Genomic DNA, 20,888 nt, shown 5'->3' with positions numbered 1-20,888 from the left:
GGTTTCTTTACGTAAATAAGCTTGGCAGCAAATACTCATTAGAATGTGCCAGTGGGGTTTTCTTTTAAAGAAGAGGCATGGGAAGAACAAAGGGTATGCCATGCTGTTGTAACAACTGAGGAAATATTGAGACTGTCAGTGGTTTATTTCTGGTGTTCCTCCAGCTTTCTCTCTTTAACCTTTCTTCCAACAGGCTAGAAATTGCATATCATAGGGTCTGACTGGGAAGAAAAGCTGATTTCCACCTATGTAAAGACACTAAACATATGTTGAATTTATTGGCCAACTGGTATTGTCCTCGAGGCAGCTTCACCAATAAAATAACTTGAGCAAAACAAAAATGAACTATGCAGGGGAAAAATGTGTTTTCCTAATTAACATCAGCATTTATGGGAAATTTGGCAAACGCTGAGACGCGATAAGGGGAAATCTGAATTGTAGACAATGGCTTTCCTCCAAAATGTCTTATTGGGAACTGCTTTTATTTAGAAAATGATAACGTGTAATGAATGTGAACATGCTCATCATTTATAATGGAAGGCTCCTTGTTTCTATCTCTGAAATGTCAGTCTAGCTTCTGTGTAGCCATGCATTTACTCACTTATTTTCTGCTTTGATAAGTCGCATGTGAGCTGCATTAGCTCTTAGCTGGCAGATGACAGAAAGCTGCCTTCTGTGCTCAGCATGGCACCTTGTCTTGCTGTGTGGGCTCAGGAAAATGTTTTGAGTAGCTTGGAGGTTGCTATGAGCAAACACGGACCAGATTCCAGAGCAGAGTGCCTCTGGCACCAGAAGGGAGAGGGTAGCCAAAACATCTCATCAAGGGAATTGTTCCACATTGGAACTGCGGGATCTGTGTCACCCTTTGACTGTGACCATACAAGTCCTGCTGCCATCAGCTGTCCACCCACAGCTATCACTGAGTATGTGGAAAAGTAAGGAGAGGAAAGTATTCCTGTGGCTTAGGGGGGAAACGACAGTGTATAAGCAACAGCCTATGAAGTGTTTGAGTGGATTCTTTGGATTGCGTGTGATGCTTAGGTGGGAGGCTAAGCAACTGCAGGTTAGACTGTGTGTGCATCTGCTCTGGATTGAGAAGTCTTTTCTGGCAATATCAAGATATGAAGAGCAGCTTCTGATAAGTTCTGAAAGAATAATCCTTAGACAAAGATATTCCTGCTGGTAATTAAGCTCTTGCTAAATGTGGGGCTCTGTTCTGCAATCCCTGTTGGATTTAGCTGCATCATCCAAAGAGTTTACAACCCCCGTAGCTGGCTGAGAGCTCCGGGTGCTAATCTTCATCAACTACTGAAAATCTAACAGGGGTTGAGAATTGCTGTCCCCAAGTCCAGCCTTTCCTCAATCCTGACCCGGCCTATCTTCTGGGTTTATTTGCTATGACTTTGCTCTTATCAAGTCTTTAGGCTGATGTCAATATTCTTGTAATAACCATTGTTTATAGTTGACCTCTTGTGGTTTTCTTTGCTTCTGCCCAGCTCTGTCAAAAAGGGATACCCAAAGCTGTGCTGAGATGTTAGCAAGGGCTGTTTCAGAAGCAACTTTTACACACTTAAGTTCCCATGTGCCCCTCTTTCTGTTTTTTTTTGGTGGTTTTTTCCCTCTGAATTCTTGCTATGCTGTTGTGTATGTGTGGGTGTGTTAACTTGCAGTGGGTTGCTTTACCTGCAGTTGGATCAGGAACAAATCCTTGGGGAGCAGAGCAGGAAAAGCAGCACAATGGGTTTAATAAGAAGTGTTCTGATAAGCACTCAAATGTAACTTCCAGGTCAGTACCTGCAGAAAGCTGATCTGTCAGCTTTTACGTGGGGTGGAAAGGCAGTTTAAAGAAGCCAGGGCTGCAGATTCCCAAGAGAAACTGGGCAGCGAAGCCCTTTGAGGTCCACGGTTGAGTACATGATATCTTTCTAGAAGAAACACTTGTAAAGCTGATGGGTTGTGCTGTGTCACCCGAATCAGAAGCTTGGACTGTCAGCAGAAAGAAGTTGGCTCAGAAAAGCACTGCTTTGCTACAAGGTGGTGCTAGCAGAAGGATGCCACCAACTTTAAGAATCAAATCCTTTGGAAGTCCCTTCTTTTTTCACTTCAGGTTCTTTGTAACAGCCTCCTCTAGGCTGCGTGGGGACTTGCACTTCTGACATATCTCTGCCAGTCAGCTTAGACCTCAATACCATATACCTCGCTAAAAGACAATCTAATCTCCCTTCAAATCAAATCTTTCCTCAGCCTGCCTTTATGCACGGGGGTGTATAATCCTGGCTTGCTGATCCATGGCTGGGCAGATGACAAGATGCTGCTGGTGAAGAAAAATGCCATTTGCAGCAGAGCTGAACCGCTTTCCTCTGTTTTTGTTGTATCCTCCTGTCCTTCTGGGACATTTGTCAGATCAGGAGCCATCTGGAGCAAGCATAGTGTCTCTGAATGAGGTCACTTTTGCTCTGTACTCTATTGATGCTGGACCATAAGGACAAATTATAGTGAGACAGTCTGTAGGGTGAGAGATGCTTCCAACCCGGATACAGGCATGTGAGATCCACGCCTCATATGATAGCAGTGTAGCTCATTGCATATTAGTTGCAAACCAACTAGTTTAGGTATTTGCAGACCAGTTTAATGGTCCAGAGACCAATTTGTAATGAGAAAAGCAATTTGTCCTCCCACCCAAACAATTCTACCACAAAGGTGGCAAATGGGCTTTTAATTTTTTTTTTTAATGGGCCCAGTAAGAGTAATTCTTGACCGGGTTAAGTGTCAGCTTTTAGTATTAAGTGGTATTTAAAGGTTTGGGGAGCCAGTGACAGAGCTCAGTTTAGGAAGTACAGCCCTTGGAAATATGGGAGTAGCCTATGTGTATGCCTGGAGCTGTTAAATTTTGTTTATCTAAGACTTGAGACATCTGAAATGCTGGCTGGGAGGGAGAAGTATTCTGAAGAACGCTGAATGCTTCCGAGTGCTTTTTTGCGGAATATCCCCTTTTGGGAAAAATAAAGTTTTATATTGTGTTCCATAAGTGTTCATGGTTACAATGAGAGTCCAAACCCACTATTATTTCACATTGGCTTGCAGGGGTAGATGTGTGGGACCTAGGATGGGACAACACACACCTTGAAAACCTAGAGGATTTTTGCTGAATAACAAATTGATAAGCAGCTTCCAAAACTTTCTAGCTCCTTTTCTTCTTGTTCTACAGACTAGGTTTCCATGAAGCAGAGCTGAAGCCTGTGTGCACACATATGCGCACAGTGTCGGTTTACAGACTGAGATATTTATGCAAATACTAATTAGAAAAAGCTTTAGCTAGTACTGAGTGGACACTTCAAACAGTCCTGCATAGGGAAAGATGTTTTGACTAAAACTGGATTCCTCCTTCCATCACCCCTACAACAGAAAGGGTTTTTTTTTTTTTTTCTCAGGAAAGTCTTCAGGGAACTTGTCTTGTTTAATGAGTACTTCTTTCCTCTCTTCTCCCCTCCCTTGTTCTCTCAGGCTACTGGCACAACTTGGGAAAACTGAAGTTAAATAACCTCCCTCCACCTAAAACTATTCCAACACCGTACTGAAAGAAACAAACAAATCCTAGCATAAAGCCTTAATTCCAATGTGATATTTTGAAGCTGTGTGATATTTTGAAGCAGAGTTTTGACCAGGTAATGCAAATGCATCTGCCTGTGGCGACTTTGGGAAAGCTGTTGTAATATTTTGCCTGTGTATCTTCAGCTTCACGTTTTTTTGAAGCAGATTTAGCAATCCCATTGGTGTCAGTTTTCAGAGTCGCTCTAGCCTTGCGTTATTAAATTGCCCCTGCACCTTTGTCAGGTGCAAAAGCATTTTAAAATATAATTTGAGGAGGAGTATGGCAACAGCAAGTATTTGCGTGCTAAAGGGATTATAGAAATGAAATACAGCATGAGATTAGAGTTGGCTTTTTGCCCTGAAGACTTTAAGTGGATCTGCTGATTGAATGGTAAGGCCTGTAAGCTTTGAGTTATTTTGCACTGACATGATCTATAGTTTAAATGCTTGCGTAAGGAATTTGGGTAACCGCAAGCTGTGGAATTCTGCATATGGTAATGCTGTGAAACTAGATGTGAACATGTGTGCTGTGGGTCGGTGGGTAACACGCATTAAAATAACGTATGTCATGTCTTCAACCTATTTTATGTACTTGAATAAACTTGGCTTAATCACAAGTTCCCAAACCCTTCAGCAGCAAAAGTACCACGGTTAAACAACGTGTACCTGGCTGTGTGTCATCTATGTGTTGTTACAGGTAAATGAAAGGTTACACCAAGACATTCCTTACTGTGAGGGTGAGAGAGAACTGGAATAGGCTGCCCAGAGAGATTGTGGCATCTTTTTCTCTGGAGATATTCAAAACTCGCCTGGGTACGTTCCTGTGCATCCTGCTCAGGGTGACCCTGCTTTAGCAGGGAGGCTGGACTGGATGATCTCCAGAGGTCCCATCCAACCCTCACCATCCTGTGATTTGAAGTGTATATTTTTGGGGTACAGTTTTGAAGTACATTAACCAGTCTTCAGGAAGAAAACAACCAGCAGCTGGAAAACTTCCTGGCACCCAGGTCTGTACTTTCCTTGGGAGACACTATAAATCTGAACCTGCTTATACCCTAAGGAGAGGCGCTGCTTGGATTTTGGTGTCTGACTAGATCAGAGGATTTCAAGAGGACAGTGTGTATCCCTCTTGAAAAACCTGAATTATCTTGTAATGATTCATTTTTGGAGTAGTTAAACTTGTCCTAAGCAATATTTGTAAAGGTTGGCTAAAGGAAAAGTCCTGGAAGAAGCCACAGGTTGAACAGATTTTTAAGTGCATCTGACTTGAGATTCAGTAAATGTTTAGAGGGAACATCTTGATATTGGTACCTGTGAGGCTAGAATTTGCACTGAACATCACTGAATATCGGGGCAGAGAACTGATATTTACCACAGATTCACAGTTTGCTACTCTTACCTTTTGGCTTTTTTTTCCTTTTTTCTGTTTGTCACTCTTCTCTCCATCCACAGCCAGTTTCAGATTCTCCACTTTCTCTTTCATCAATTCATCGACCTATCCAGACACACACAGTTGAATGTTCCGAAATCTTGTTCTGCCACTGCATCTCAGACAATTGTTCAGCCAAACAAGTGTGAAATCAAAGAACAGAGAGTAGAGACTCTGGAAGGAGGTAAGGGCTATGCTAGGGCCAGTTCTTACAGCTGTAGAGAGATATATACAGGCAAGGCACATTGTTAGTGTCCTCCTACTATTGTAAGCATACCTGCACTCTGATCTCTTCCTCCACTTCTTCCCGTTTCTCATCTTTGATCAGCTCTGGGTCATGATCCTGGAGAAAATCCCATCTCTCGTCTCTGTTCTGCCAAATGTCTGTTATCCAAAAGAAAGAAAAAAAGGGGGAAAAAGTTACAGAAGCCATTGGCTTCTCCAACTGCTTCTGGAGGCAAAAAATAGGCAGTTGTAGGGCAGCTTTTATTAAATTATTAGTTGTATGAAAGTAGCACACTCTGGGGAGCCTTACCAAGTTCAGAGCCCTAGGATCTGTAAATTGTGAGGTTAACTTATGTTTTTTGCCTCGGGCTGTAAATTGGTATTGGACTTCAGGAGGATTATAGGATATGGAGGTCATTTTCTGTTGTAAAGCTGAATGCCTGGAGCGGTGTTCACCTTCAGGAGCAGGTAGTACAGTAACATCCAAACCATATCGTTCCCGATGTTCACATTCTGTTTGCTTAACAATATCGTGTTGAAATCTTTTTAATGTCAAGAAGCTGCAAGGGTGACTCCTGTCCTGAGGAGTGTGCGTTCTCTGCGTGTCTCTTTGCTACCATAATGGGGCAACCAAAAGAAGGTGCTTAGTTTAAATCATGAAGTTTTCCTTGTTCTCTCGTGCTCGGTTATCTAATGCCACGTTAAAGATGCTGCAAACTTGTGAATTAGCCTTTGTGGTAATTTGAGGCTGAAATATGGGCTGGGAGCACTAGAATAGGCGTAAAAGCCTGCATGGAGAACATGGAAACAGGAACGTTAGGGGACAGTGAGTCTGACAGAGCAATAATTTCCATCCAGCCTGCGGTGGATGTTTGGCCACACAGTTTTAGCCTTGTCTGGGGAGTTTTAAGCTTGATGCAGTAACTGAGAGGCAGCAGGAGTGTTTGTCCTAAAAGAGACAAGGCCTATCTGTATAGCACCCCTATTTCTGAGTGTTGTGCAAAGGAGACCTAACTCCAGGCACAAAGCAAGCTTCTGCAAACTGATCATCAAAATCTCCCATTTAGGATGAAGAAGCTAAAGATCCTGAGGTGCAGTTCTTTATTTTTGTGGAGCCAAACTGCGATTTGCTCTTTAGAAAGAAAACTGAACGAAGCCTGGCGAGCTCAGTGTGTATCTGAATTCTTCTCTATTAGCAAAAGATACCCTTTTGTAATGGAAACGCCTCTCCTTTCTACTTTTTTTTTTTCTGAGCTAATTTAAGAGGACAATTAATATCTTTCATTTCCTTGTATTTTAAGCCCTGATAGTATCTTTATAAATGACAGCCAATCTCCAGCAGTATGTGCTAATTCCATTTCCAGATGATTTAAAATGACAACTTTTTGCTTTAAGACATGGGCTCCTTTATGAATTTGGTTTGAACGGAGTACTGCTCCTTGTACCTACTGCATTTTCTATGGCATTATAAATTCAGGAAGGTTTTCACAGTACCCATAGGAGATTGTTCACATTTTAGTCCAGTTAACGCAATACTGGCTGCTACGAATTTTCAGGGTCCAATTATGTGCTGAGTATTTGTGGTTTTACACATAGGGAATAGTTTTTGCAGGTGAGTAGTCTTAATTTCATAACAGAAAACGGTAGAGGTGGAGAAGGACAGTGGATTTTTTTGGTAATGAGGAAAAACTCAAAGGTATAGATGCTAATTTCTTTAAATTACTTGCGGGTCATCAGATGGCATGACAGATGTTGGGTAATATTTCAAGAGGGAAAGCTGATTTGCCCTAGTTAAAAGGTACCTCCTCCAGGGTTACTAGCCTGGAATTTCAGCCCTAGGGGAAGGGGAATATTACATGGGAGTTATGTGAGTTTTTAAACACTTTCCTGACTGGGTCAACAGGTTGCAAGCACTGTGTTTTTACAGGAGTACTAGGTTTTAGATATTTGTTTTTTCATAGAGGGATCCATAGATTTTTATTTTGGGTTTTTAATAATTGTTTATTGTCATTTTGTAAATTGATTAGTGGTTAATATCCACTGCAGGCAAAGCAATGACAGTCCCCCCCCAAGCTTAGGCAGCTGCCTTTGATATTACCTGGCAACGAGTTTTCTGAGTGCTATATTAACCACTAGGTTAGAGGTCCCTTCTTTTAGAGGAGAGATCAATAACTCATAGGTGTTAGATGCTGTGTTGTTCTTTTATAGACCAACAAAACATTTCAAAGTTATTATTTAAAGCAAGGTCAAGAGGCTAAGGATGTTATGTTTTCACTGGCCGGTCAAAAGAGCCTGGTATTTTGTTACAGACCGGGTCATCCAGCTACAGGAGATATTTTTGTGCGTGTGTGTATGCAGTGCAATATATATCAGCTCTTCTAAAATAGCGTATGCTTATCGTTGGGTTAATTTATATGCATACCTCTCTAGCTCAGGACTCGAAGACAGCCCAGTCCACTAAGGTGACTGCTAATGTCACTATCATAGCAGTATTAGTTTTCACTCTGCAGATTAGTAGGTAATTCCAATATACCTGAATTTCAGAGGACAGCTTGTGACTAATAATTGAAATGTGCTTACCTGAAGCACGAAGCTTTTCTCTGAAATGACTACTTTCAACCTCCTGACAAAAGGATTTGAATCATTTGGTGCCTGGTTAAAAATATACAATGTCACCCACCTTAAAATTTGGACCGTGGGGTGTTTGGACCGAATTCAAATATCCTCTGCAACACTAAGCAAGTTGAATATCAACTGGCCACATTGCTGCCTCATTGCTGCCTCATTGCACAGGGCACCACAAAAATCAAACCCAAGAAGGAGGTAATGATTGAGACTGCTTACATTTTACTCCATGCAAACTCTCACTATTCCAGTATCAAAGTAGATGTCACACAAAAACGGGCTGTTTCCAGCAACGAGGGTTCTAGACGGAGCTTGGCAAATGTAGTTTAGTGAATAGCAAAACTGCCAAATGCAGTTTTAGGGGAATAAAAGTCTTCATAAATTCCAGTGAAGTTTAAGCAGCAGTTCTGGCTTGATAGAGAATCATTGGAGTGGAAAAGTCTGTAACCCAAATGCTTAGATCTCTGAAAAATGATCTATATATTTTTTGAATGTTTAAGTTACCTAGGAACAAAGCAGTCAGTTTTGGGGGATGGGGAAGACTTCTTTTCATTGTCAGTGTTGTTCAGTCAACTATCATTTAGGTAAATTTGAGACATGCTCATAAAAGTCTTTAAATGATTCCATTGTAGGCATCTGGTATAAACCTTTCTTAATCAAGCTCCCTTACTTCAGTGATGTTTTCAAGATTTATGCACCAAGAAATTTGAATTTCTGTGCAAATTGTGGTAGTAACCGAGTTATTTCTACATGAGGATAGAAAAAAAATTCCCAGTGTAGACAGACCAAACTCATACCTTTTTTTTTTTTTTAAATAGTTCTACTGATATGAAAGCAGCCTAAAAGTAAAAATAAACTCTTTATGGTGTTCTGGTCAGAAGTTGTTCTAGATTTGATTCTGGAAGCCTTGAACCTTATCCACAGCCATCTTAAAAGTAAAATTATTCTGAATATCCACCAGTAGTAAGTAGTGTAATGAGGGGTGTCCTGCAATAAAAAAAATACCAAGTGCTTGTGAATGAGGAGGGGATGGTGCTGCTTGGAGGAATTACCAGCTGTTTACTAAAAATAAATATGGTGTTGAGTAGACTTGGTTCCCTAGGAGGGGAAAAAAAAAACCCACTTGAAGTTTAACTGAACAGCTATGGACTCTTACTGTGCATAAGACAGAACTGCAGCAACTCTTTGAAGCTTGCAAGAGAGCTCTTTCCACTCTGAGGCTTTCTGGTTGTGCTCTGTGCAGAAAACTGTTCCTTCTTATGTGCTTTTAGAGATGTGGGAGTAGCTGTCAGCTCTGGCAGGATGGGCTGGAGGTGAGCATTGGTGTTTAACTTTGAATGCCAGCCTGGAGTCTTTATCTACCACAAAAGGCTGCTGCCCGTTCCTGACCTACTTGAGCACGCGATAGCAGTGCACCTGCAAGTGCTGCCAGTAGGAAATGGTAACAGAGGTACTTGGGAAGAAGACTGGCTTTAGGCATCCAATTTGGGGGTCTGAATAAGAACACCGACTCCACAGTCATGAGATACAGGAACACAACACCCCCAGTTCAGCTCTCATCTCCATGTAAAAGTTTAACATGTGTAACCCCAACAGTTAAATATTGTCCAGAGCTCAAAGCAAATATCTAGTTAGGAATGGCAGTAATGGCATTCAGATACAATTTAGGTGGCAAAGGTCCCCCATCTTCACATCAGTCCCGTGACTTACTATTACTTGAGATAACTGTGAAATTTGTGTGTCTATTCCTATTAAAGCAACCTATTGACCTCTGCAGTGATTTTATTCCTAACACTGGTGTCTGCTGCCACGTTAGGAAGCGCTGTTAACGCCCCTGTGCTGAGGTTACAGCCAAACATCTGTTTTATGACCTGGAGCAGAGTTGTCTGCATAAACATGAGTTTGTGAATCTACAGTTCAGCGTTGCACCGTAGCCTGTTAGATCGCAAACGCCTCCTGCCCTCTTTATGCTACTCTGCAAAAGGAAGGACCTCTGTGTTGCTCCTTCATTGCTCTTGGGATTTGCGGATGGGAACACTGCTCTTGATACTGCTGGTTTTGAGTGGTAAGGTGTCACTTTGTCCTGAGTGCACAGAAAAGCAACGGTCTCAGCCAGTTAGGGAAAGAAGCATTAGGTGAACTTGGTCCTTATCTAAAACTCCTGCTGACTTAAATGAGGTTCTGATGTAGCATTCAAGAGTAGAATATGTGACAAAGAACTCCTGTTTAGCTGTAAAACTGCTCTATGATTTATAATGTGTAAGAAGATCCTAATTGTTAGAAGTCAGAGGTCAGGCAAAACTCTACTGATACATCTAGCGAGTAAGTTGTACGGTTCTTTCTTTCCAGCCACCCCAAATCAAGCAGAAAACTCGATGCCAGTAATTTGTCAGCAGGAGAGAATAATGGAGACTTTTCATATGAGGAATCTTAGCAAACCACTAACTCTGCAGAGTTGGGAGTGGAAAAGATCTATTTAATAGTTGAGAGTAGAAATGGCATGAAATACAGCAAAAATAAACCCCAAGGCTTTGATCAGGCCCACTGTACAACAAAGGAGTTCAGTCTGGCTTGCCTGACCTTTGGAGTCTCATTGTGCTGTTCACTTAGAGTTCATGGGACAGATGCTTCTTTCCATTTCAGACAAGTGCATGACTTCCATGCTCGCTTCCAGCTAATTCACTTGTGTATCTAGGGAGCATGCCGCTGACAAGTGGTTAGGAGATGAGTAAAGGCATAGAGGAGAGGGCAGAAGAGATGTGGAAAAGAGCAAGGTGTCCTTTTGTGTGAAAATAACTTCTTAAATTTGAAAAATCGTACTTTTGGATGCTTTCTCAAAGTGGAAAACCAGTCAGTCTCCTAGCCATAACTTTGAGTTGTACACACTTTGAAGCAAATATATTGATGGTCCAGCAGCATTTGTCATGCCCCTGCTTGGAAAGATGATCCTCCAATTAAAATGTATCACAAAAAATGAATTTTTTTTTTTTTAGCTGTAGAATGTGTAGGCAAATGAATCCATGTAACCTCCCATGAATGAGAGCAAGACAGAATGAAGAGTTACAGGAACGTGAACACATTAATGCTGGTTTACAGTCTAGTGCTTTTGAATGGTCTGCTATTCAGATGTCAGTTTTGTTGCCCTTAAAATCCAAGCAAGCCCCTGCATGTGCATCGAAGCACTTTGGACCTAGTATGGCTGCTTTCATTCATATATACAAGTACCTTCCTGAATGATTAGCTCAATCATTTTGAGAGACTTGTAAGACTTGACGGGTACCAAGAGACTCCCTTCCTAAATACCCTTTTACCTAATGTCCTCATTTCTATTATGTTCCATAGTCTGGGCAGCGGCCCAGCTTGACCTTACAGAAATGACTTTCAGATTAAACTGAATTAGAAGAACATTCTAGCTGTAATTGTTATCTTTTTCTACTGACCTTTGTATTGCCTGTTTCCTTCCTCCATTATTGAAAGGAAATTACTGGGAGCCATTTTCCAGCCTTCCTCTTCTTCCTAGATTGCAGGGGGGTGGTGTGGAAAGAAAAATCAGCATGTTAATAAGTAGAAACTTTACAAGTGCTGTAACTTCCATTAGATTTTTAAAGGGTGGTTTTAATTTGAGGAATAAGACAGTGTTGTTTCATTGAGTAAAATTTTCTTAGCAGGGTGTAAAGAGGTTTTCTGTCATTGAGCGAAGACAGAGGATGTCAGTTCATCACTTGAACTACTGAAGTTACAAGAATTAAAAACTTAGGCTTTTTTTTTAATGTGTAATAAGTAGGAGGCTTGCAACGTGTACACAAAATTACCTTGCTGTTCTTTGTTACTCTTATTCTGTAGTTGCTCCCCTGTCCCCAAAAGGAATTCCCAGCTTGTGGGTAATTCCAAGAAACTGAAACCCATTTTAGACTGTAATCAGAAAGAAAAATAGTGACTGTTGTGTATCTTGCTAAACAAAATATTTTGTTTTGACTTTATCAAAACATTTTGACTTTCTCCTCTCTGAAATAAATGACAGTGATGTGTTCCTGAAAGAGTTTGATTTCATTGAACCAGTATTTCTGCTGGAAAAACTTGTCAGAAAATGATGAAAGTTTCTTCATGTTGTATCAGTCATAAGTCTGCAAATTATTAGAAGATAATAGTTACTAGTGGGAAATTAGATCGTGTGGGGAAGAGGTCAGCGTGGATTTACATGAGAGCGTGCAAGTTGTATCGGGCTTTGCTAATGGATGTGGAGTCTGAGGACCACTGGTTTTATCACTAAGGTGTAACGTGTAGCTCCTGGAATAACTTGGAATGAAACAACCTTTCCTGAATATGCCTCTGGAATTAGGTGTCATTGCATGCCTGCAGTCTGTAGATACAGTTCTGGCCCATGAGAATTATTGAGTGTCTGGTTTTATTTAGTGTTATTACGATAATTAAAGTTCGGGCCTAGAAGGACATGCGAAACCTAATTACATTTATCACTTTTTTGCCCTACGTTCTGTAGAGGTATTTGAAAGATTCAGGAGGAGTTTCAAGTACTGCTCTGGTAAAGCATAACTGTATATTTAAGGGTTTGATACCCAGAGCTCAACTTCCCAGTTACTCTGATGTATCCTCAATTTTTGCAGGGTGTAGTATTTTGAAATTCGTCCTTGGGTCTTTTGCAGTGGGTAGAATATATTGCTTTTAACATTCTCCTATGACAATCTAAGAAGAAATACTGATAATTGCGAAGTATTTAAAAAAAAAAAAACAACCCTACCCCGAAGAGCCTTAAGATGGGCTCTTCAATTTTTAGCCTCTTTATAGTGTGGGACACATTAATGTTTCTTTTATTGTTACAAATAAGCTAATAAATCACTTTAACTACTAGCTTCAATGACTTTATACGCTGATGTAAATAATATTGTTGTGTCAGTTGTATTGATTTTAGTGAAACCCACTGTACATCTGAGGGGCAGTCGCAGAATGCTATTCTGTGTGCCATTTGCCTCTAACAGCCTGAGAGTCAATGTCACCTAAAGAACTTCTTTCCTTTGAACTCAGTGTGTTTTTCTGCATTGATTTCATCGATTCCATGTTTGTTCTGCATTAGAGCACCTTGAACCAGCAATATATGTTTCAATCTAAGCAGAGGTATGGAAATAAGTCTGAATATCCTACTGAAGCTTTCCAAAGTTTAGGTGATTTTCATTCAACAGCAGAGAATACTTTGAATTGACTCTATTGTATCTTTTTTGCAATGGAGAATTTTCTAAAGGGTTTCAGAAACCTTTTGCCCTTAGTGAACATTGGATGAAATTTAGGGATGCACAACCTTGCTCGTGTTGGGTGGGACAGGCAGGTTGTAGCGTGTTACCAGGCAAAGCAGTGCACCCAGGGCTAAAGTGCGCTCTGCTGTTGAGAAGAAGGATCATATGGTGCTGAAGTTGGATTTTTTTTTTTTTCTTAGGTGCCTAATGGGAAATCAAATCAGCACCATACAGAGAAAAGAAAATTAAGTTACTTTGATATCAAATATGCCTTTTTAAAGATTGCTATCAGGCTTTTCAGAAATATTTAAATTTCCTTCTGGGATCAAACTCTTGTTTTCTTTACGAACTGAAGTTAGGAGCAGGGCTTTTTTCTGCCTGCATTGCTATGACTTATAGCCTATACTTATTTTAATAAGAGTCCTGCTGTTAGAACTTCCAAATACTTCTCAGCTGGTCTTAGACAGTATTTTTTCCCCCTGTCAGCATTATAACCTTGGAGAGAATGTTCCCTTTGTTCTTTCTCAACGAACCATAGAGAACCTGACATAATGGCTCAGAATTTTACTTGACAGGCCTTGTGATGGCTGAAGAGATGAGAACGACATCTAGCTATAAAGCCACAGAGCTTTATATTTGTATTTCACCCCATTCCAGAACAACCTTCTGGATGTTGGGAGAAGAGCAAGGTTAATTTTTGGTATTGTTGTCTCATCTATTGAAAGGTGCAAACCCAACAAGGAATCAAATTTGTCTTGTGAAAGTCAGGTCTTTAAGTAGGCGAGTGAGTTTCTATCCAGTTTCAGAGGGTTGGGTTGGGCCTTTTCAGCACGCCTGAACATTAATGTCTCACTTTGACTAAGACTGAAGTCTCTGGAATAGCATTTTCCGTTGTCTGTGTGAGACCAGAGGCATCACAGGGCTTTGTTCTGGGCCAGCTGAGCTGGGAAGGAGAGAGGATAAGGGCAAAGCTATTGGAAGAAACCCCATGAATCCTCCCTGAAGGAGCTGCTTTGCTTGAGATGCTACAGGGTTTGGTATCTGTGAATGATAACAGTCTTTAAAGTCTCTAATTTCAAAAGCTTTTCAAAGCTATTGCCTTTGTGCATGTACTTTTATCTGATCTTTCCTGTAGTATTATGCAGTGTATGTGCCGATTTAAGGGGTTACACCATGAAGTGGTCCCACAGAGCTGAACTCAGCACTAGTACAAGTCACCAGAAGTCTTGGGGACAACAGACATCTCTGTATCAGCATTATTTGGCTTAGGTCTGCAGGCATTTACACTTTCTCCTCTGCTGCTGCCCCCGGATGGCTCTGCTCTGACACTAAAATGCAGTGAGGTGGTAGCATTAATGATATCTTCCACTACTTTTGGCCTTATGCCTTCACTGATGCTGTGAGAGTGCCCCCTGTGATAGTGTCACCCTGATGGCAAACACCTGCTTGACAAGTGTGACAAGAACTGAAAAAATGTCCCATTTGCATAGGAGCAACCTTTCTAGCTGGCAATGTAAGAGCTTGGCATCAGTTTTATGAAGGCTGCTCCTTCAGCCTACTGTGCGTCCTCGTTTCCAGAGGAGGGGGAAAAATCCACCCCTAAACTGCCAAACTTTTTGTATGACTCAAACAGCATCTCTGCTTGTTGAAAACACTAAGTGAAGAGTCGACACTTGGGTATCTGCATCCCAACTACATGCCCTGATGCCTCCTAAGTTCACGCAGTTTAGGTTCCTGGCTAGCTGTTACGAGAGCTTTGGCCAGATTAATGGATGTTGTCCAAGAAAAGCATCTTTTTTTGTTATATGATTGTTCTAGTGTTAGAATGTAAAATTAATTTGCTTAAAACTTGCAGTGAGGAGTAAGCTTTGCCCCAGAAAACTCACCCTTCTCCTCCACATACTTCGTGAGAGATTAATGAGCCTTATTAAAACAAAATGTTGTTTCAACTTTGTTTATACTACAAAGTAAATGAGAAACAAAAGTGGCTGGTTCAGCAAAAGCCTACAATTTTTGTTGTATATCTTGCTTTTTAAGATGCCCTTTGCTGTGTTTTACAGGTGTCTTTCTCGGTGAACTTGCTCCTGAAATAACTGAGGAGCACGCCTTCTTGTGAAACCACACCTTAGTGTATTAAAGATTTTAGGGAGTTTATCACGCTAAGTGTTGTCCCTTGTGATTTGAAGCAAAAAAAGAGTTCATGCCCTAAGAATGTGGACTGAAAATGCATGACTGTTATTTACAGGCTTACAAAACATCAGCTTGCAGTACAAAAAAAAAATGCAACTGGACTATTTGGACCTGTACTGATAGAGCAGTTTGAAATGCACAGAAGCTCCGATGCAGGTATCTGACCCAGACTAAGGTTCTCGTTCCCTAGTTCTTGTGTGAAGGGGTGGCAGTATCCAGCACTAAAAGTGGAAACACTTGGCTAGATTACTGGGCACCGTTTTGTTACCTGCACACGGAAAAGCAACAGTGCTTTGCTAAGTGCATCCACGCTGTCCTGGCAAAAATGTGTCCTAAAGTGTATTTTTTTCCTTCGTTGGTGTCCCTGGCAGTCTGCCCCTACATTGGCTCTTCCTGCAGAGCTGAGTCACGCCTGTGCAAATGCTCATTCCTAAAATATGAGGGGTAAAATTCAGTTCCCCAGAACTGAGGCTGAGAAGGGACCAGTCTTGGCTGGTTCCTGTGTCTTCTGAAGCCCTGGTGACCAGTGTAAGTTAAGCTAATAGCCTTTGTCAGCATGTGGCTGAATAGGTTGGACTTTGGCTCTGTTTTTTTGACACCTGGAAGTCTTACTTTTTTCACATTTTTCTGTGGCTTTTTTCCTTTTGTTTTTTCTTTCTCTTCTTCTTTTCCTTTTTTCCCTTGTTTGGCTTTTTCCTGCAATTCCACCTCCTCTTTGGCAGCCAGTTCTGCAGCAACCTGAAAGAGACAAAAAAAAGAGCGTAAAAAGCTGGTTAAACATTTTCATATGCAGGATGTTAGACACGTGATCGCAGTAGCTAGAAACCAGTGTGGATTTTCCCTTGCTTGCTTTGATCTTGCCAATATTGGGGAAACATAACCAATGCATCGCTTGGTAGCGCACTCTGCTTTCTATGGTGACTGATCGTTACCAGAAGTCCTTTTGGGCATTCCCACTGCAAACTGTAACGTAGGTGCTGACTATCTCAATAGATCATTGAAAAAGGTGTAGTCTAAACCTGTCTCTCTCCAGTCTATACCTGTTGCCCCTCGTCCTATCACTACAGGCCTTTGTGAACAGCCCCTCCCCAGCTTTCTTGTAGCCCCTTCAGGTACTGGAAGGTTCCTATAAAGCTTCCTCAGAGCCTTCTCTTCTCCAGGCTGAACAACCCCAACTCTCCCAGCCTGTCGTCCTATGGGAGGTTCTCCAACCCTCTGATCATCTTTGTAGCCTCCTCTGGACCCATTCCAACAGCTCCATATCCTTCTTATCTTGAGGATTCCAGAACTGGGCACAATAGTCCAGATGAAATCTCAGAAGAGTGGAAAAGAGGGGCAGAATCCCTTCCCTCACCCTGCTGGCCACGCTGCGTTTGGTGCAGCCCAGAACACAGTTGGCCTTCTGAGCTGCGAGCGCACGTTACCGGCTCAAGTCGAGCTTCTCATCAATCGGCACCCCAAGTCCTTCTCTGCAGGGCTGACACAATCACATCATCCCCCATCCTGTATTGAAACTGCAGATTGCCCCAACCCTTTTTATGGAGTAAGACCAATTCCTGAAAACAACCAGAAGCACCATATCCTAATGACATGCAACTTAAAGTTCCCTCTGGACTTGGACTCAGATTATGAATTTGTCCTGGTGCTTCTAAGGCAGATTGATTTTAGAGATGGATTTTGAGCGATTGCCCTGAGGCATGTCTAATTTCAATATGTGGCTAAAGAGTGAAATTTTCCTAGTGGGGGAGTGAGATTGGATAGAGATATTGTGACAAGCTCTGACAGATATGCATGGATCGCCTGGCATCTTCATCCATGCAAGCCAATAGCAGCTGATAACTGCTTACAGCTACATAATTTTCCTTAATTTTAGTTTCTGGTCATTTTTATTTTATTGTCTGAAAAATGTAGAGAGTGAAATTTGCTGTTTCTACTGTTCTCTTGATGCCAGGCACCTTTCATTGTGTTCTTTTGTACGATTGGCTATTAATGTGTGTAAACCAGAAAATCTGTGGCCACGGAAGTTTTATTAATAGGACAATAATATTGGCAGTACCGTGAAAGAGTGGAAATTAAAGTATTTTCAATTGTAAGACACTTCTCCTGTAATAGTGAAAATATTTGTTTTCTAACAAATGCCTTCTGATGCACTGAAGATTGGACAGTGGAAGAGGAACGCTGACAAGGGCTACACTTTGCAGCCAGTGAAATTTCATTAATAGATTTCCCCAAGCATTTCAGTATCTTACATTTAATTAAATATGGTAATTTAAACCCCAAGCGCCATTCGGTCATATCTTGCGGTGATAAGCAGTGAAGCATTTCATTCCCTGGGATAGATTAACAGATTGCCTAGAGTTCAAAATAGGATTTTAGTGTCCCAGCAGGCCTGTTGTATCCAAAACCAACAGAGCTACTCGAAGGGTATCCTTCACTAGGGCTAGTACACTGCCAGAAATCCAACCTCGTCACATCCACCCTCTGCTCTGACTGCTCACCAAAGTCCAGCATCTCAGAGGTGGGTTTATCCAGCAGGATACCTGTAAGCACAAGTGATTGACCAAAGGTTTAAATTTTAAGCGGTATTTGAGTTCTACTGCTGATATTTAAAGTGTATCCAGACTCTTAAACTGTTTGTTTTCATGTTTTATACAGATGAATGATACTGAAAGGGATTATATAGGGGTTCTGTTCTCATCGACCTGCTGTAACGGGACTAAGCTGTTGAACTGTCCTTATCCCTCTGCCTTGCCTTCATCTGTTTTGTAACTTGGCAAGGAAAAAAAGCTTGCGTTTACTCTTTTCAGAACTGCAGGATGAGCCAGGGCATTGAGTCTTGAACTAACTGCTCGTATAGGGAACAGAAAAATGGTGCTGTCAGCTAGCATGGAGTGAAATGTACAGTATTACGAGAAGCCACATCTGGAAAACATGCCCGGTGACTGTGGGCAGAGGTTGCCTGCATCCAGATAACACCTGTACAGCCTCTCTCCTGGATGCTTTCCCAACATACGTAGTCTGAGACGCTAAGTAGTGTTGGTGAGATGCTTCAAAGCGGCTGGCAGTGCTGTCAGCATGCAGAGCCTGATTTTTCTAAAGTGTCTTTCTGCTTCCTAAAAGAGAATAACTGAGTAGATATAGTTTTTTCTTTTCTGTGTCAGATACGCTTTTTCCTGTATAATCTTTTGGTGTAGCTTCTCCAGCTTTGCTTTCACCTCTGCTCTAAGCAGCTTCATAATTGCAGAGGACTGGGAGCTGGGGTGAAGCTGGCCGTGTATTTAACCTTGAATGGTTTGTGTTCTTCTGTACAGAACAATTTTCCCTCCAGCTACAAGAAGATGCCTGAAGAATCTGACAAAAGAGGAGGAAAGGGAAGGGCAAGCAAAGGTTAGTTTGAGATACTAAGCAATTCACCCACATTATAATACAGCTTTTTTTTCCCTGAAGAAAACTTCATAGTGGAAATAAAAGCAGATGTCTTCCTAAATTATTTTAGACTGCCCTTTTCTAGGTTGCCTCTCTTTGAAATGATACTGAAAGCACTTACAAACCTTTTAATATTGGGGAAGAGAATGTGCCATCAGTAAGAACAGATGAATTTTAGTCTCCTTTTTTATCCCTCGTCTTGCTGCAAGATCCTGTTTGTCACGCTAGTGATGACTCCTCTCCAGTATTGTTTTCTTATAAGGCTGAAAAGATGTTTAGAGAAAAACTGATAGCCCACAAAGTCAAATTGACTTTTCCATTCATAGATGAGTTTAAGCGTGTTTCCAGACTTCTGCAGTGTAAATCCCCCTTTTTTTTCGGGAAAGAGAGGAGCAGTAAAACAGAGTACAGCCTATGAAGAGAAACTCTCTGAAACTCCAGTTGCTGCCAGTAGGACTTGCTTCTGTTCTATGTTCCTTGGCTGCAAAAAGCTTTATGTTGGCTCAAGCAAGCTGATGCTCAAGGTAAACGTTCTTCCTCAAGAATAAGTCTTTCCCTCATCTCTTGAAAGAGGATATTTCTTGAACTTCTTGTCTTCTCAGTGTTTTGGGCCCAAATGAATTGCAGGGATAGAATGAGTTTGGGAATTCTGGATTTGCAGCTGTGCTTGGTGAAAGAGAGCCTCAGAGCCTTGTAATTCTGGCTTTAAATCAGTTTTGAAGTGAAACACTTTACATGCACATAGCTTAGTGTTCCTGGAGAGAAAACGTGCTACGGTATTAAGTCTATATGAAGAAGCTATTTTGCAATCTAAGACAAAAAAGCTTCTTCCAAGAAACAGAGCTGTTTGGGTGCAGAGGGATGCCATCCCCATGTCTGAGTAGTGTGTGTCAAACATCAGGCTGCCCTGTTGCATCACTTATGTGTCACTTGCAGCATGCTGTAGACGTGCTTCCCTCCATGCTGCCCCTCTAGCTTGAGGACACTTAATTACAACTCTCTCTAAAGGCTGATAATTCCTGTAAGGTGACATTATTTTTTGTCAGTTTGAGGAGGTGTTATTTTCATTGCGGTAGGGTTGGGACTGTCCTGTTGGTTTTAGTGCTCTTGATTCTTAAAGGTAAATCCATCTGTGTAGCTTTAATAATATCGTATTCTCCTGGCAAGGCATTTCTGAGTGTTGGTGACTTTTGGGTGTGTACTTGTAAGCAAAGCTGAAGCTGTTAAAAACGACCCCAGTAATCTGTTTCTTGCAGGAATGAGTTTGAAATGTGGACCCAACATCTTAGGGTTGTCTTTAACAGTGTCACAAATTTCAGTCCACGATTGCTACATGCTCTAGACTTCTTCTGTTTGGCAGATGTTGCCCAATTTAATTCACTGGTTCAACTGTTTTGCTCATCTGTTCATTTTCCTGGCGAACTCTCAGAAATGTTAGTCTCCATTGAATGTGTTTATGAAAAATCTGTTAGCTTTGCACAACGTAGTCTGTGTGGTTCTTTTTTTTTACAGAAAGTGGTAGTGGTAGAGGTGGAAAGGGGTTGTTGGTAGTGCCTGGCTTTAGGCATACAATCTAGACGACTGACTTCAGCCAACAGAGACCATGATGACAAGCAGTTGAGAGCCACTAGACCAGAAGTCTGCATGCTGAATGGCTTTATTGCGGTAAGTCATTGTCGGGGGGTGAATACATCTGCACGCTGTGTAGCTTCAGAGACTCAATACCATTTCCCTCTTCCTGCACGGTGAACTTGAAATAATCAGAATATTTTAAGGCTTTGACATGTCCAGCTCCAGTTGATGGCACTATGTGTTTAGTACTTGTGAAAATCCCGGCCTGATAATTTCTAAACCAAGCATCCTGAGTAGCACAGGAAATAAAGGTGAACATAACCGTAGGTATCTACTTCTATTACTAAAAAGTATGGATGGTGTATTTGCTGTCAGGATAAAAGTGTATTTGCAAAACGCTGGATACACAAAAGTACAACTCCAGAGCCTCTTGAGTCTTTATCTGACTCTAGAAAGCTACTTACAATACGTTCACTTGGTAAAAGTGATTAAGAGATTATATTTGGGGTGTGCGTGGGTGTGTGAATATTCCAATAAATGATAATATAATAGCATTTTACTATCTCTACCTGGGAAATAAGGAT

General features: G+C 41.4%; 1 protein-coding gene across 1 annotated transcript in view; it reads right to left on the bottom strand.

Annotated features, from left to right (window-relative positions):
* The window catches only part of IQCA1 (IQ motif containing with AAA domain 1), a 111,860-nt gene that overhangs the window by 33,198 nt on the left and 57,774 nt on the right, over window positions 1–20,888 (bottom strand). The window contains exons 8-11 of the mRNA XM_054069752.1: window positions 15,919–16,044; window positions 11,311–11,386; window positions 5,298–5,404; window positions 4,991–5,086 (exon numbers count right to left, since the gene is read on the bottom strand). Of these exons, the coding sequence (XP_053925727.1) occupies window positions 4,991–5,086; window positions 5,298–5,404; window positions 11,311–11,386; window positions 15,919–16,044 (405 nt within the window). The remainder of the gene's footprint in view (window positions 1–4,990; window positions 5,087–5,297; window positions 5,405–11,310; window positions 11,387–15,918; window positions 16,045–20,888) is intronic.

This window comes from Cuculus canorus, chromosome 6, assembly GCF_017976375.1.
Source record: "Cuculus canorus isolate bCucCan1 chromosome 6, bCucCan1.pri, whole genome shotgun sequence".
NCBI lineage: Eukaryota > Metazoa > Chordata > Aves > Cuculiformes > Cuculidae > Cuculus > Cuculus canorus.
The sequence above is the reverse complement of the archived record's forward strand: the minus strand, read 5'-3'. Positions and strand labels throughout refer to the sequence as shown.